General features: G+C 39.1%; 1 protein-coding gene across 7 annotated transcripts in view; it reads left to right on the forward strand.

Annotated features, from left to right (window-relative positions):
• Positions 1–15,490, forward strand: part of WDR17 (WD repeat domain 17) — a 121,355-nt gene that overhangs the window by 86,542 nt on the left and 19,323 nt on the right. For all 7 annotated transcript variants that reach the window (XM_073341675.2, XM_078852511.1, XM_073341679.2 and 4 more), the window contains 8 exons: positions 3,157–3,321; positions 6,027–6,229; positions 6,379–6,528; positions 6,622–6,752; positions 8,186–8,311; positions 11,836–11,991; positions 13,088–13,152; positions 13,880–14,012. In XM_073341675.2, coding sequence (XP_073197776.2) covers positions 3,157–3,321; positions 6,027–6,229; positions 6,379–6,528; positions 6,622–6,752; positions 8,186–8,311; positions 11,836–11,991; positions 13,088–13,152; positions 13,880–14,012 — 1,129 coding nt within the window. The remainder of the gene's footprint in view (positions 1–3,156; positions 3,322–6,026; positions 6,230–6,378; positions 6,529–6,621; positions 6,753–8,185; positions 8,312–11,835; positions 11,992–13,087; positions 13,153–13,879; positions 14,013–15,490) is intronic.

Raw genomic sequence — 15,490 nt, forward strand, 5'->3', positions numbered from 1 at the left:
ATAAAAAATAGAAGTAAATAGAAATAAAGAAATCCCCCCTGTAAAATCAGGATGGTAGATATCTTACAGGGTAATTAGATTCAAAAACATAGAGAACCCCTCTAGGCAAAACCTTAAGTTACAAAAAAGATACACAGACAGAAATAGTTATTCTATTCAGCACAATTCTTTTCTCAGCCATTTAAAGAAATCATAATCTAACACATACCTAGCTAGATTACTTACTAAAAGTTCTAAGACTCCATTCCTGTTCTGTCCCCGGCCAAGACGACTACAGACAGACACAGACCCTTTGTTTCTCTCCCTCCTCCCAGCTTTTGAAAGTATCTTGTCTCCTCATTGGTCATTTTGGTCAGGTGCCAGCGAGGTTACCTTTAGCTTCTTAACCCTTTACAGGTGAGAGGAGCTTTCCCCTGGCCAGGAGGGATTTCAAAGGGGTTTACCCTTCCCTTCATATTTATGACAGCTCACATTAACCATTTGGTCATGTGCTTCATAGGAAAAACTGTATGCTGACGTATGGAATCATGTGCCACTGAAGCTTAGCAGATTTGGCTTCTTCTCATGGCTGAAAAAAAAGCATTATTTAAAATTTACATCATGTATTTTCATATGCTTCATTTTAAAATAAAACCTTGATTGATGTCCCACTTGTGAACAAATAATTTAGAAATGGGTCATGTTAGTATTTAACATCCATAAATCAGAACACACAATTGTACCTCTAAACAGGAGAGTTCCAGTTCTTCAAACTAATAAAGATTCAACAGGTTTCCCATTTGAGATCATCAGAAAGAAGGTGAGGAATAAATGGGAAACCTTGATGGTATATCCACACAGCAGCTGGGGGGATGCTTCCCAGCACAGGAGGGTAGACACACGCTAGCTCTGCTTGAGCTAGTGCAAGTCTTTCTACCCACAATGGGAAGCACCCTCCCAGTTTCTGCATAGACATACCCTCAGTATAGCTAAACTTAAAAAAAAGATGCATTGTGTCAGTGATGCAACTGACTTGGAGAAACATAAATGATTATGTTTAATTTAGCAACACTGATAGGGGCAGAGGTAGCTCAGTGGTTTGAGCATTGGCCTGCTAAACCCAGGGTTTTGAGTTCAATCCTTGAGGGAGCCATTTAGGGATCTGGGCCAAAAATTGGGGATTGGTCCTTCTTTGAGCAGGGGGTTGGACTAGATGACCTCCTGAGGTTCCTTCCAACAGATATTCTATGATTCTATAAAAATATATATAATAAAATATATTCCATTGGAATAATTACAAAAAGTTAGAGCATTTGTAGTGCGTAAATCCAAGAACGGTGTAAATTGGTTACAAAAGGAACAAAAAACACAAAGTCTGCATAATCTTTCCTGAGTGCATACAACTAAAAAAAAATCTATTTGGAAAACCAAGTTTGTATATTTTCTATACAAATATAGACTATGAGCAAGTGTTCCCATAAATATTGGTCAAAATTTTAATGTTTGGCTTTGGGGGAATAATTTTTCAGATATTTGTGAGAAGCTGCAAATAGATAGGAAGCAGAGGGGCCCCTTCCCCATAGAAACTTCAGTGTGGCTAATTTGGCTGTGGCTTCTCCCCAGTTTCCTATAGCTTGTTCTGATGGTGGTCCAGCTTGTCTTAGCGGGGAAACAGAAGTGTCTGCTTCTTTCTGGCCCTTTCATGTGGCAATAGCAAGCCACTTTGTTTCCTTTCCTCCTTGTGGTCCATTCACGTCAAACTCCCCTGTCAAACCATGGGACAGACCTCATCTTACACAAAGAGGTGATTTTAAGAACCCTGGAAGACTTCAGTTTTAAAAGGTGTCTACAGTCTGTGGTGGATAATTTTCTCCCTCCTAGTCTTTGCTAGTATTTTAATATGATCAAAAATATTTGCTTAGAAAAGGCAAACATGAATATCATCATGTAGGCTAACTTATTTTAACTGATAATATAAGAAAAAGATAATTTAGAGTGTGATCTTTAAACTTTCCAGAAAGCACTTTATTTTTTCAAAATAAGAATACTAAACAGCTTTTTTAAAAGTAATCATTTGCAGAACACAGTTAATTGCCAGAATATCTGTAGGAAACGGAGATAACAGTTGAATTGCTTTTTTAAAAAGGAGTGGACTGAAATTTCTTTACATCTGCTGAATCAAACGTTTATGTTCTCTCTGCAGTGCTTGCTCATACTATGCTGATGATAGCACCTTATTAACAATATATAAAAGCAAAAATAATATCTGATCTGTTGTGTTTGTGAGGTTATGAGGTTGACTTAAATTGTAATGTTGAATTTTTAATACTAATCTTGCAGCAATCTGAGTGAATGCTGGGGGAGAGAAAACTGCAGGGGAGTTTGGCAGTTGCAAATGAGATTGTCATAGCTGCTGGATGTGGGTGGAAAGGGAAGGTTCATGGGTTCAGCAACTAGGAGGTCAGATTGGGTGCAGTGAAATAATGGGAGAACTGGACACAGCTGGATAACTTTTCCATAAGGAAATGGTTAAAAATAAAATACATAGTGATGGATATGTGACTTTATCACTTATTTTTCTGTCACTATTTGACCTTCATTTCAAATACCATTTCCATTTATTCTGTTTTTTCAAGTACCGTTTCAATTTATTCCTTTTTTTTAAAATTCTGTAATTATATACATAGCCTAATCCTGAGCACAACACATACAGACAGTATTATTATTTAAAACCTTGTTTTGTAAATATGGCAACCAGGCTTTAAGGAATAGCAGAGAAAAGAACAACAGGAAACAGATCAGTTCATTTATTTTGTAAATTTTTCCTTTAGGCAGAGTTAGTGATAGGTGCAAAAAATTATTCTGTTGTTACTGTGTACTCAGTAGATTTACTGACAAATAATGGGCTAGATTCTGGTGTAAATTTTATAGCTCCATTGAAATTCGTGGAACTTTGCCTATTTACACTAGCTGAGGGTCTATCCCACTGTTTGTAGTTGTATATCATATACTAAAGCATAATTTTAACTGTTAGAGATTAAATGAAAAAAGCAAATACAAGTCAAATTTTCTGAGATATACATTAAAAGGCGTGCTACATTTGTATTTTTTCGAATTAAAAACAATATATTTCTACTGACTCCAATAGCTGATGATTGTACTGTTGTCATTTTGCAGAGATATGATAGCCACTGGATGTGAAGATAAAAATGTTCGTGTTTATTACCTAGCAACTAGCTCTGATCAGCCACTGAAGGTTTTTACGGGGCATACCGCAAAGGTGTTTCATGTAAGGTGGTCTCCTCTGAGAGAAGGAATCCTCTGCAGTGGTTCTGATGATGGGTGTGTATTCTTAGATTCTGAGAGAGACTTAAGGTCTCAAGTTGCACTGGTGCTGACACTATTTAAAAAAAACCCCAACATTACTATCATTGTGTCTGTGAATAACATTTCAGGTCCAAACTGTAGCCCTGCCTCCTCCACATTACAGATCCTGGCTTGGCTCCATGCCTGAGGAGCAGTGCTAGTGTCCTGAGGAAGCCATGTGACAGATACATGACTACAACGCTCTATACTCTACCCAGATAATGGAGTCAGTGACTGCCACCTACCACTTAAAAATTATATTGGGATGATACTAAATACTCACATTGCATCCAAGACCCTGTGAGTGGAGGGAATAAGATTCCCTTGTGTGACTATCTAGAGTATGATAGACTGAATAGCATCTGTGGATGGCCATTGTAGGTGGGTGGTAAAAAGGGCAGTATGTAGGAGAGGACACTTCAAAGTTATGTGGCAAGACCTTTCCCTTTGAATTTCTGCTTGGAAGTCATTCTGAATATTGTTATGCTCCTATAAGGCTTACTCAGAACAATTTGAGTTTATTAGTGAGAAGCATACCATAGAAATTATACATAAACACACAGTAGGATCTTTCATTTTACAAAGGCAAATAAATATGGTAATAAGCATAAGGCTATAAAATACAAGTACCTGTCATGACGTATATTTTAAACAAAGGTATTGTCTGCCCAAATACTTATATTGACAGAATTTGGCAGCATTTTTTGAGCGTATTAAACCTGTACTCCACAATTTGTGCTCTGAGCATGTTCTTTTCCATATTAATTTTAAGATGTTGATTTTGACCTATAAAACTCTAAATGGCCTGGGACCTTTTTTATCGAGGAGTATGCCTCTCTTTTGTGGCAAACTGCCATAGTTGTTGTCAGCAGAGGCATCTGAGATGAAACCCATTCAATATAAGAGAGAAGGGGCAACTGGCAGGATATTCCCCATTAGGGGGCTTGGGACTTCGGAACTGACTTCCTCCCTCAGTCCATAACAGCCTGAGTTTGGTAGCCTTCAAGGTGCACTGCAAGACCCTCTTTCTTTCCATAGTTTGTAAGGAGTGTAGAGCAGGCCTAGGTGTAGGCCTGAGATTGTGCAGGGCAGGAAAGGAGGGCTGACTTGATTTAATTTAATACATTATTTATAGTGATAGACTCAAGAGCTCAATCTGTTCAGTTTAACAAGTTTAGTTAAAGGGTGACTTGATTGACAGTCTGTAAGTACGTACATGGGGAACATATATTTAATAATGGGCTCTGCAATCTAGCACAGGGATTCTCAACCTCTTTCTTTCTGAGTCCCCCCCCCAATATGCTATAAAAATTCCACGGCCCACCTGTGTCTCAACTGGATTTTCTGCATATCCAGTAGGTTAAAAGCCAGGGCCAGTGTTAAGGGGTAGCAAGCAGGGCGATTGCCCAGGGCCCCACACCACAGGGGACCCTGCAAAGCTAAGTTACTTGGGCTTTAGCTTTCAGCCCCATGGAGCAGGGCTCAGGCTTTGGCTTTCTGCCCTGGAACCCAGCAAGTCTAGCGCTGGTCCTGCTCTCTGATTTATTTTGGTGGACCCCCTGAAACCTGCCTGCGGCCCCCCAGAGGGCCGCGGACCACTCATTGAGAACTGCTGATTAGCAGAGAAAGGTGTAATATGACCCAATGGCTAGAAGTTTAAGCTAGACAAATTCAGACTGTTAATCAGGTGTAGTTTTTTTTAACAGTGAGAGTAATTAACCATTGGAACAACTAACCAAGGGTTGTGGCGGATTCTCAATCACTGATAATTTTAAAATCAAGACTGGATGTTTTTCTTAAAGATATGCTCGAGAACAGTGGTCCCCAAACTTTTCAGTGTTGCACCCCTCCTCTTACTCCTGTCTGCAACCCCCCTCCCCGCCCAAACTGGGGCTGGGAGTGGGGCCGTGGCTCCGGAGGATCGGGGGTGGCAGATGGGGTAAGAGGGCCAAGGCTGGGGCCACAGCTGGGGGCGGGTCTGGGACCAGGGCGGGAACAGAGCCCAGCTAGTGGCTGAGGCTAGGGGTGGTGGTGGGGATGGGGCTGGGACTGGGACCTGTGGCTGGGAGGGGAGCCATGGCCAGGCTGTGGCAGGGGCTAGCTGCTGCATCCAGGTGTGGAGCTGGGGCTGGGCTTGGGGCCAGGAGCGGGGATGGAAGCCAGGGCCATGGGTGGGGCCGGGGCCAGGAATGGATCTGGGGGTGGAGTGGGGCTGGATGATGCTCCCTCCACACTCCCCGGGAGGGCTGGCCCGAGCCCCGCCACCCACCCTCCCCAGAATGTTCCTCTGTGCCCCCCCTAGAGAGGTGCACCCCACAGTTTGGGGATGTCGAGCAATTATTTTGGGGAAGTTCTATACCTGTGTTACACAGGAGCCCAGACTGGATTATCACAATGATCCCTTCTGGCTTTGGAATCTTTTAATCTATGAATTTCAGTTATATTTTTGCTGTCATGGTATATTTGAATTGAACTGATGGGTCTCTTTATTTTAGTGTTCTTTTAACAAAGTGTATAGGGTGCCCAAAGCATTGGATAAAAGCTCTTGTATTACAGTGTGTGTAAATCTAGGTAAGTAAATACTCCATGTGAAATATGAACTTCAGAATTTTGCTGAATGTACAGGTGTGTTCATGTTTTGGTATATTGATGGATATATGCTTTTTGTGTCTTGTTTTCAGCACTGTTCGAATATGGGATTATACACAAGATGCTTGTATAAATGTTCTTAGTGGACATACAGCACCAGTACGGGGACTAATGTGGAATACTGAAATCCCTTACCTATTAATATCGGGCAGCTGGGACTATACAATTCGGGTGTGGGACACAAGAAATGGAACCTGTCTAGACACAGTTTATGATCATGGTGCAGATGTATATGGTAATATAGTTTTAAATGTTAATGTTTCCATTCTTATTTTGCTAAAATGTATTTGTGATACCTTAAAAGTCCATAATATATTTTCCTTAAAACTAATTAGCAGATAAATTTAATTGTCTGAATAATGTTTAAAATGGTCTCTCTATTAGGATTAACATGTCATCCTAGTCGTCCATTCACTATGGCCTCTTGTTCTCGTGACTCCACTGTGAGACTTTGGTCTTTAACACCTCTGATAAACCCTCTCCAAATAAATATCCTGGCAGACAGATCTTGGGATGAGATCATTGGCAATACTGGTAGGTAAATTATAAATTCTGTTACTTTCATTTGATTTGTGTTAGACTACCTTTAATAAAATGTTTGTGTGCAAAAACATTTGTGTTGATTAGATCGTGCTGTGGAACCAGGTGCTCCTCCCTTGCTATGTGGTAAAGTATCCAGGGATGTTAAACAGGAGGTGGACAAGCTGATTGGTAATCCTCGAGGGAAAAAACTAAGGTGGTTTTCAGAATGTTTGTCAGTAAGTATTCCACATCAACATGTTGCGCGTGCATATAGTCCTTAAATTAAACTGCAAAAGAAAAGTTTCTTCTTTCTTCTCCCCTCCCCATGTACTATTTCCCTCAATATAGGTTCAGAATATGCAAGGAGGACTTCTGCTTTGTGATAGTTTGTAGATGGAAAAATGTCCCTCCTAGAGCTGATTTAAAAATTTCAAATGATATATTTCCCCATCAGAAAATATTGTGTAATCAGAATCCTAATTTTCCACTGCAGTAGATAAATTTCAGTAGAATTTTCCATTGAGAAAATCAATAAAATTGCTTTAATTTGTCCACCCAAAATTAAACATATTGTTTGTTTGTCAAAGTGAAGTGTTTCAGGTTGGGTTGAGTCTGCATTAAGCTCTACGGTTGTCTGAGCTGCTTCAGGACAGTTGTAATTCCGGGTCACCCAACCCCCCCTTCTCACCTACTGGCCCCATTTGTTTTAGTCAAAAACATAGAAACAAAAAATTCTGAATCAGAATGTTATGGAAATTTGTTCTGCAAAAAATATCAATATTTTGGTGTTTCCTTTTGATTTGGGATTAAAAGAAATGTAAATATATCATAATTTCTCATGCATCAGAAAGTCTCTGGAATTTTTTTCATAAGCTCTCGTCACTACTAGTAAAGTCTGTCCAACTTGAAGTCCTATTCCTAAACTCTTAGGACTAGAATTGGGACCCAGTGCTTGCTCCCAGTTCAGACATTAAACTTATGATACTTTTATCTCTAAAAAGGCTTTTCAGATTACTTTAATGGTGTTTTAATATTTTTTTAGTTTTAATTTAATCTATCTCTGAGCCCTAGACTCATGGTAACCTAGGTACCTGGCTTTACAGGCAGAGGGATGCAAGAATTAGACCCATTAAAACTTTTAAAACTTCACTAAAACATTCCCAAAATAGCCTTTCTGTAATACATATGGCATATAGTAAATGAATGATGGTATAGTGATGAACAAAGGTTTTATCAGCGTTCTTTTAGGATGATGCATATCATTTGTTAGTTTGCCACATATGAGTAGTGCAACCACTTCTAACTCATGGCAGTAAAACCTCCATATGACACCATCATGTGTTCTTTATTTATGACACTTCTGCAATTTTTCATATGCTTCTTCAGTTTTCTACAGATATCCTCTCCACACATGTGGTATGTGTGTGTTCTGTATGTGTATAAGTATGTTGTGCTTTGTGGATATATAACTGACACAGGTCTCATCTTGATACACTTAACTGCACTAATAGTTCTTATTCGAAAGACTGTAGTGTGTGTCTAACCTGATAGACCCGAAAATGTTTACCTTTGAACTGACTAATAAATTCATACCATATCCTTTGCAGGTTTCATTTTAATATCTCTAGCACATTATTGTAATCTGTTTCTTTTTTTTAAATTTTTTCAGCCTCCAGGAGGCAGTAAAAATTTATGGGACCTCGTTGCTGTAATAAAAGGACAGGATGATAGCTTGCTTCCACAAAACTACTGCAAAGGAATTATGCATATGAAACATCTGGTTAGATTTAGAATGGTAAGTGGAGTATGCAGACTATGTGAAACTTGTACATCAGTAGTTTTTATTTTTAGTTATAAAAATATGAAAATCCACTGCTTTACAAAGCTGAACACTTACAATGAAAAGCAGTCACATTTTAGAAAAAAGGTAGACATTTCTTCTTTTTGCAAAAGATCAGATGTGAGGATAAAGCTCATGGACACAAGTGAAACATGGATTATTGACAGAGGCATTGGATCACATCTCCAGTACGGCTCTTCTTTCCTTGTGGACTCTCATGGGGCACTGCCCTCCAGCACACCCCTTCATGGCCCTGCAAATGCTTTGCATGCAGCACCCCCTTGGGTTCTTTCAATCAGTTACCCAGACTAGATTAATTCAAAACATGTACCCCCTTCATGGGGTCTGATTTACTAAATCTTTCTCGAAAGTGTAACTCACTTTTGATAGTCATCTCACTTCACCCCACACTCAGTCTGTATAAGAGTCCTGGTCAGCTCCCTGCCTGTTCAGGAGACCTCTTAGGCCCCCTTCCTGGAGTTGGGGTAGCACTTTACATCATCGCTTTCTCAAAATAGGAGTCCCCAGCTTTCCTTCTGGGACAGGTCAATGAAACAGTCACCCTGTTTCTCTTTAAGCCAGGAGCCACACCCCTCCTCCTGGACCTGGGTAATTCAGATAATTATTACTTCTCTCCTTAAGATAGGAGTTTCCCGTTCTCCTCTCTGGAGCTGGGTTGTAATTTAGCCAACCAGAGGCATTAGCCTCCTTCTCCTTTAGCTGGCCTCTTTTCCTCAGTTAACTCTCAGGCTCAGAGGGTTCAGCATCCAGACTTCTTCTGCTAGCGTCTGCTCTGCAATGACAGAGGAGGCAGTATTTAAGCTGGTCCATTTCCCTCACCTCATCCCCAGTTGGTTGGGTGAGACGGGAGCCTTGTCCTGCCCTCTCTGCAAGGCTCCTGGCCAGTGCCCATAAAGACACAGTGATTGGATTGCCCCAAAAAGCCCAATTATTTCCAGGACCGTTTCCTTTCTTTCGATATCTTAGGTCCTTTTATATACATCTGACCTTTCAAAATCTTGAAGGGCCATGTTACATGATGGGGATGGACTGACCCCTAGGTACCTTATTCTTTAGGGGCAGACTACCCTGTCACAAGGATGTATTGCACTGCCTTTGGTCCTTATCTTTAAGACCTTTCAACAGCTTAGCCCCTGTTAGGTTCTTGTATTTTATGACATTATCTCCCACTCTTGGCTCTACCAATGATGCATAGCCCATTTGTCCACTTCTCCCACAACTAACCACACACTTCCTTTCATGCTATTCTTACTCATGGAACAACCTTCTCATTCCCCACCCACCCCAAAGGCAGTCTGTAAATTTGATCCTTTGATTTCCTTCAAATCCCTCTTAGGATCCAGTCTACAATGATGCCTAAGGGAAACTGCCAGTAGGGGTGTCCAATTGTTTGTTAAATCCACTTACTGTGTCTGGATTATAGGGCAGGAACCATCTTTTACTTTGTTTGTGTAGCACCCAGCACAATGGGATCCTCGCCATGACTGAGACATCTAGTTGCTACTGCTACGGTAATACAAATAATACAAATTTCTCCCATCTCCCATTTTTTCCTTTTTTCTTTTGTAAAAAGCTGTTATTTCTGCCTTGTCCCGGACTCCGCCTGTCTCTCTTCTCACACATTAATAGGAACAACAGGAGTAAATGAAAGCAAAGGTTTGAACACACAGCTACTCTGTTGATTTAGTTGCTATGCAAAGGAGAACTCATGATAAACATTTTACTTGCAGTTCTCTGTACTGTTCTGCCCTGTATTAGAAGCACCTGTGATTACCCCTTATGTTGAGTGGTAAAATGCTAGATTATGGTCTGTTAAAAACAGAGAGAGCGTTTCAAAACAATGGAAAAATGAAAACATTCTAGCAGCCTGCGCTGTGGAGTCAGACTACTAACTCTTGTTATTATGCACTTTGATATTCAATGTGTCAGATAACTTGATTATGTAACCATGATGTTTATAATTGAGCACACATCTTACTCTGATAATATGTTACTGAAAAAGCAAAAGCAAACAGAAAATCTCTTTGTCTTCATAATACCCCTCAGGATCAAACTTCCATAATTACATTTGAATTAGGCACATTCAAATCACAGCTTTAGAAAAAAAGACAAAACATTGAGAGTAGGGCTTGAAACCTCCACTAACATGGCATGTAGGGTTTTTTCTGTGCAAATGCCATCAAATTCTGCAAAACTCTAAACTTTCCCCTAAAAACTTTAAAAAATCCAGCCCTTATGGTTGTGTAGATACACTCAGTTCACATTTTCAGGATTAACTCATCCTCAGTATTGGTTTCCTAAGTCTGCAGACAATGCGCTCTAACACCTATGCTGTTTGCTCTTAGGTTTCCTGAAACTACTGCAAAGTAAAAACTGTCTAGAGTGTTGTTGCTTTTTTCACTGCTGCTATTTCAGAATATTGTAGAGAACAATGAAACTGGCAAGAGTTAGGTCAGTTTTATTCTGTTGCTTCTTGAGAAACATGTAAGCACCTGTAGATGCAGGCAATGGAACTGTTCTCTGAAAGGGTCTCTTTCAGGTCATTAATCAGTGTTAAATAACGTATGGCCAAGAACTGATCCCTGCATTACCCACTTCTGTAAAGGTCTGATTCAATCTCCATCTTTAGTAGGTGGTGCTGTGAAGTCACGAATGCAAAAATTGTCACACATGCAGCTATGACTGGGAGATAGTTGAGATAAAATTAGAGCCCTTTACATGGGAGGAGGGTTAGAAAAATTCACTTTTGCCTTATTTCTCTTACTTAGTTAAGACAATGTGATTTTTGTATTTTACCTCTATATAAATAATTTCTCTTGTATACAGTTAGCACATGGGAAAATTCCTCTTCTCCTTTTATTAGTCATAACTGAAATCTTTACCTCCATTATGGTTAAAAATATAAATAGTCATGGAGGGAATGGGACATGGCAGGTTATGAGGATTCAAGGGCAGAAACAAAACCCACCTACCATAATCCTAGCCTCACTTAGATTCAGCTCCATATTCCCATCAGAACTAAGGGCCTTAGTTACCATCACCACTCCCCCTCCCCCCATTTGTGTGTTTACACAAAATGTGTGTTTAATGAGTTTTCAAAAAAATACAAGGTAATGATTTTTATGGGGTGGCATATGGGTATGTATAAGATATCAACAAGTTCTAAGAATGGAATTAAATGAAAATATATATAATCCAGACAAATATGAATCAGGATAATGGAATGAAAGAAATATATGAGTACAACTAATTAGCCATAATGCAATGGGTGTAGCAATGTAATAGCTCGGTGTAATCTCTTCAATGTTTAAGGTCTTTAGTGAAAAAGCTGTTGTTTAGCTTCTCAAATGGCACTTTTAATATTACCTTTAAAATGTTTGATTTTAATACTTACTTGTCTTAGCAATAATTGTATTAATCAGAAAGAAAATAAGCATAGTGCTTTCTTTCTTTACTAGTCCAAAGCCCAAGAACTAACAACAGTAAAAATGTCCAAATTTGGAGGAGGTATTGGTGCACCTAGCAAGGAGGAAAGGCTAAAGGAAGCCGCGGAAATACACTTAAGATTAGGACAAATTCAGAGATACTGTGAACTTATGGTGGAGCTTGGAGAGGTAAAGTACTAAACCAACTAATGAAGAACTAAATACAGTATAAAAGTCTAGTAAATACTACCTCTGCATGAGAGAAAACAAAAGAGTTATAAATCTAGCAAAGATTGATCTTCCTGCAATTTTGATGTTTTTAACATATACCATGAAACTTGGCTAAAGTAAACACACAAGGGGTTAACAAAATTGGTTGCTCAGAACAGATGACTTTTAACTGAAGTACAAACTAAAATGGTATATTTTCGGGTTTTTGTGTCATAGCATCAGTGAAGACTAAACCATGGTTATTTGTTCTCTGTTAAAATGCTGTTGCTATATCTAAGGTTGGCACTTCGTGATAGCATTTCAGGTATTCCTTATCTATTGTGTCATTTTTGCATTTAATGAAATAGTCACTTAGTTTCAGTAACTAGTAAGAAATACATCTGCTTAAAACAAAGCTAATTGCGCGTGTGTGTGTGTGTGTGTATTCCAATGCTGATCTTGCAGAAAAAACTTTGCAAACGATAAAGAGAAAATTGGATAAATAAATAAACTAACAGAAATAAATAAATTATAAAAACAGTTTGTTTGCATTTCAACATTATGATGATGGGTGCAATAATAGATTTGCTTAAAATAACTCCTAAAACAATCTTATTGAGAAATAATGTACACAACACCCCTTAATTGTGATGCTCTTTATGGTCCATAAGACTGACACAGAATTTAAAGCGTTTTGATGTTCTGAAAAAATAACTCTGTAAATCTGGCCCCAAAAGATGGAAAACATGGAACCGAACATGACATTTTAAACAGGGGTATTTATGCTCTAACAAAGCACATAGGTACCTAACTAGATTTACAAAAGCCCTAACTCACTTAAGTGGGATCTGCAGAAGTGCCCATCTGTATATTTAGGAACGTACCTCAATACCTTTTTAAATCTGGGCATTAGTTACATTCATTCTGGAGTATCCAATTTACAAGTAAAAAGTAGCACAGAATTTTTTGTTCTTTTTTTACCTCATGACAATTTTATTTTTAATGGAAAAGACATGTAATTGATTGAAACTATTTCTAAATGTAAAATTTTCATGTATAACATGTTGTATTTCAGTGGGACAAAGCACTCTCAATTGCACCAGGTGTATCTATGAAATACTGGAAGAAGCTCATGCAAAGGTAAGGCTAAAACACATTATTTTATGCATATTGTAAGTTACAATTGAGCAAAGGACCAAGACAAATATAAATAATCAATACTAGTAAAGTAAACTGTATCTGGCATCTTTTTCAACATTCCAGTGATGTTGCTTTTATTGTTCGTTAAAATTTGTGATGGAATGAGCGAGGATTTCAATAGGGATTCCAGAGAGAGAGAGAGAGAGAGCTTGGAACATTTTAAAACAATATTATTCAGTAAGTTTAAGGGTTGGGTGTAGAATCGGTGATGAGGCTTGAAATCTTTTCATGTGGTGTCTTCATGGGAGAATCTTGTATAGCTTGTAAAGATATGTCTACACAGCCTGGGACAGCAAGCTTCCGAGCCTGTGTTGACAGACTTGGCTTTGTGCTACCATGCTAAAAATAGCTGTGTAGATACAGCAGTTTGGGTTGGAGCTCAGGTTCTGAAGCCTAGAGCATGGGAGGGGAGGTGCTTCACAGCCTGAGCTCCAGCCATAGCCACAACTTCAAAGTGCTGTTTACACAGCAGTTTTTAGCAATGATCCCAAAGCTGTTGACCAGGCTGGGAGGCTCGCTGCTATGAGCTATGTAGACATACCCACCGTGTCTTGGAGTCTGGAAAGGCAGATGGGTACATCTACTGCTAAATATACCACTGGTGTGCTATAAATATATTTAACACCAAATAAAACTAAACAGCCAGGTCATTTTTAATTTCATTTAGGAGAGCTGACCAGTTAATTCAGGAGGAAAATGATGATGTCATCCCATACTGCATAGCTACTGGTGATGTGGAGAAACTAGTCACTTTTTTTACTTCAAGAGGCCAACTTAAAGAGGCTCTGCTTGTCGCACAGGTATTATTGCTGACACGGCTCTTGGTCCATATTTATCACGGGCTAATGCGTCATTGCTCAAACTGGGGGTTCCAATCCAAAAAGGGGTCACAAGCTATTGTAAGGGGGTCACGAGATAAAAAAATGTTTTTGGGAGGAGAGCAAGCTGGGGGAGGAGAGGGGTACAGCAGTCGCTACTCTCTGACCACCCAGCTCTGAAGATAGCGCCACCAGCAGCAGCAGCACAGAAGTAAAGCTGGCAGTATCACGAGTATGCTCCTAGGGGTATGTACAGTAATTTACGATCACTTCTGGGGCGGGGCCGGAGGTCATCCCAGCCTGAAGTATTTTCAGAGGCAGGTCCAGCAAAAAAAGTTTGAGAACCCCAGAGCTAGTGAGTAAATACTTTTGGAGAGGGGGTTAATTTAGTGATTCGTTGCTGACCTTTCCGCATTAAATCTGAAATGAAGAGTATATTTAATGGGTCAGACACATGCACTTCTGTTAAATGGCCAAAAATCCCAACCCCACATGTCACTCGTGTATTCAGCTGGCCAACTCTGACTTGGAAACCATGAAAGGGGTCTCATACTTGGAGATTTTATACCTCATTCTGTTACATGGAAGTAATTGACAAAATTGCCATTGATTTTAATGGGTACAGGATTGGGCCACTGTTAGGATGATTCTGCACTGTTCTAAATGCTATCCTATCTTTCAGAGGATCTTCACAACAAATAGTTTGATTAATATAAATACAAAAAAAAAAAGCAGGATAGTGAATGTATTCAATGAAACTATGCAGCCAAGTGCTAAAAATGTGCTCCTAAAATTCAGAATATTGCAGAAAATGTACAGTTTTAAATACCTGACTTTGTTAATGTGTTCAGTGTGACTATTAGGCCAGCTCTGAAAATATTTGTTCCCCATTTTTGCCTTCTTTGTGCCACCCCAAATTCGTATTTGAGCTCATGGTGCAGAAGGGATATAGGATCATGTCTGTAAGATGATGTTTAGAAGACAGAATATTTTACCTATTTTTTCCGCTGAATGTCAGCTCTCTCTTGCTTTATTCATTGCAAGTGGTTTCCATTGATTTTAAAGAGCTTACATGCATAAATAAGTAAGATGGCCCTAAGGCTTTATCTTGGGCCTGACTACCCTAGAATGCTTTTGTGATCTTAGCTTAAATCATTGTGAACTATTGATGCATGTTTTGTTTTGTTTTTTAAATCCCATGTGTTCACATTGCTTTTGTTCAATAGTTGTTATACTCTGAGGAAAAAGCTTAGATGTATACTTATGCACAGCCTAATTATTTTCCTTGAACCTTAAAGCAATACAGCTAGGATTGATCTTTTTAGTTGTTTGGCACTGGGAAACATCACCATGATGCTTTTGCTGTAGTTCATAGCATTGTTGGCCTTTCTTGTTTTGAAGGCTTAATCAAATAACAGTTTTAAGCAATAAAATCACTAAAGGCTATATTGAGCATTTTG

Source organism: Lepidochelys kempii, chromosome 4, assembly GCF_965140285.1.
Source record: "Lepidochelys kempii isolate rLepKem1 chromosome 4, rLepKem1.hap1, whole genome shotgun sequence".
Lineage (NCBI taxonomy): Eukaryota > Metazoa > Chordata > Testudines > Cheloniidae > Lepidochelys > Lepidochelys kempii.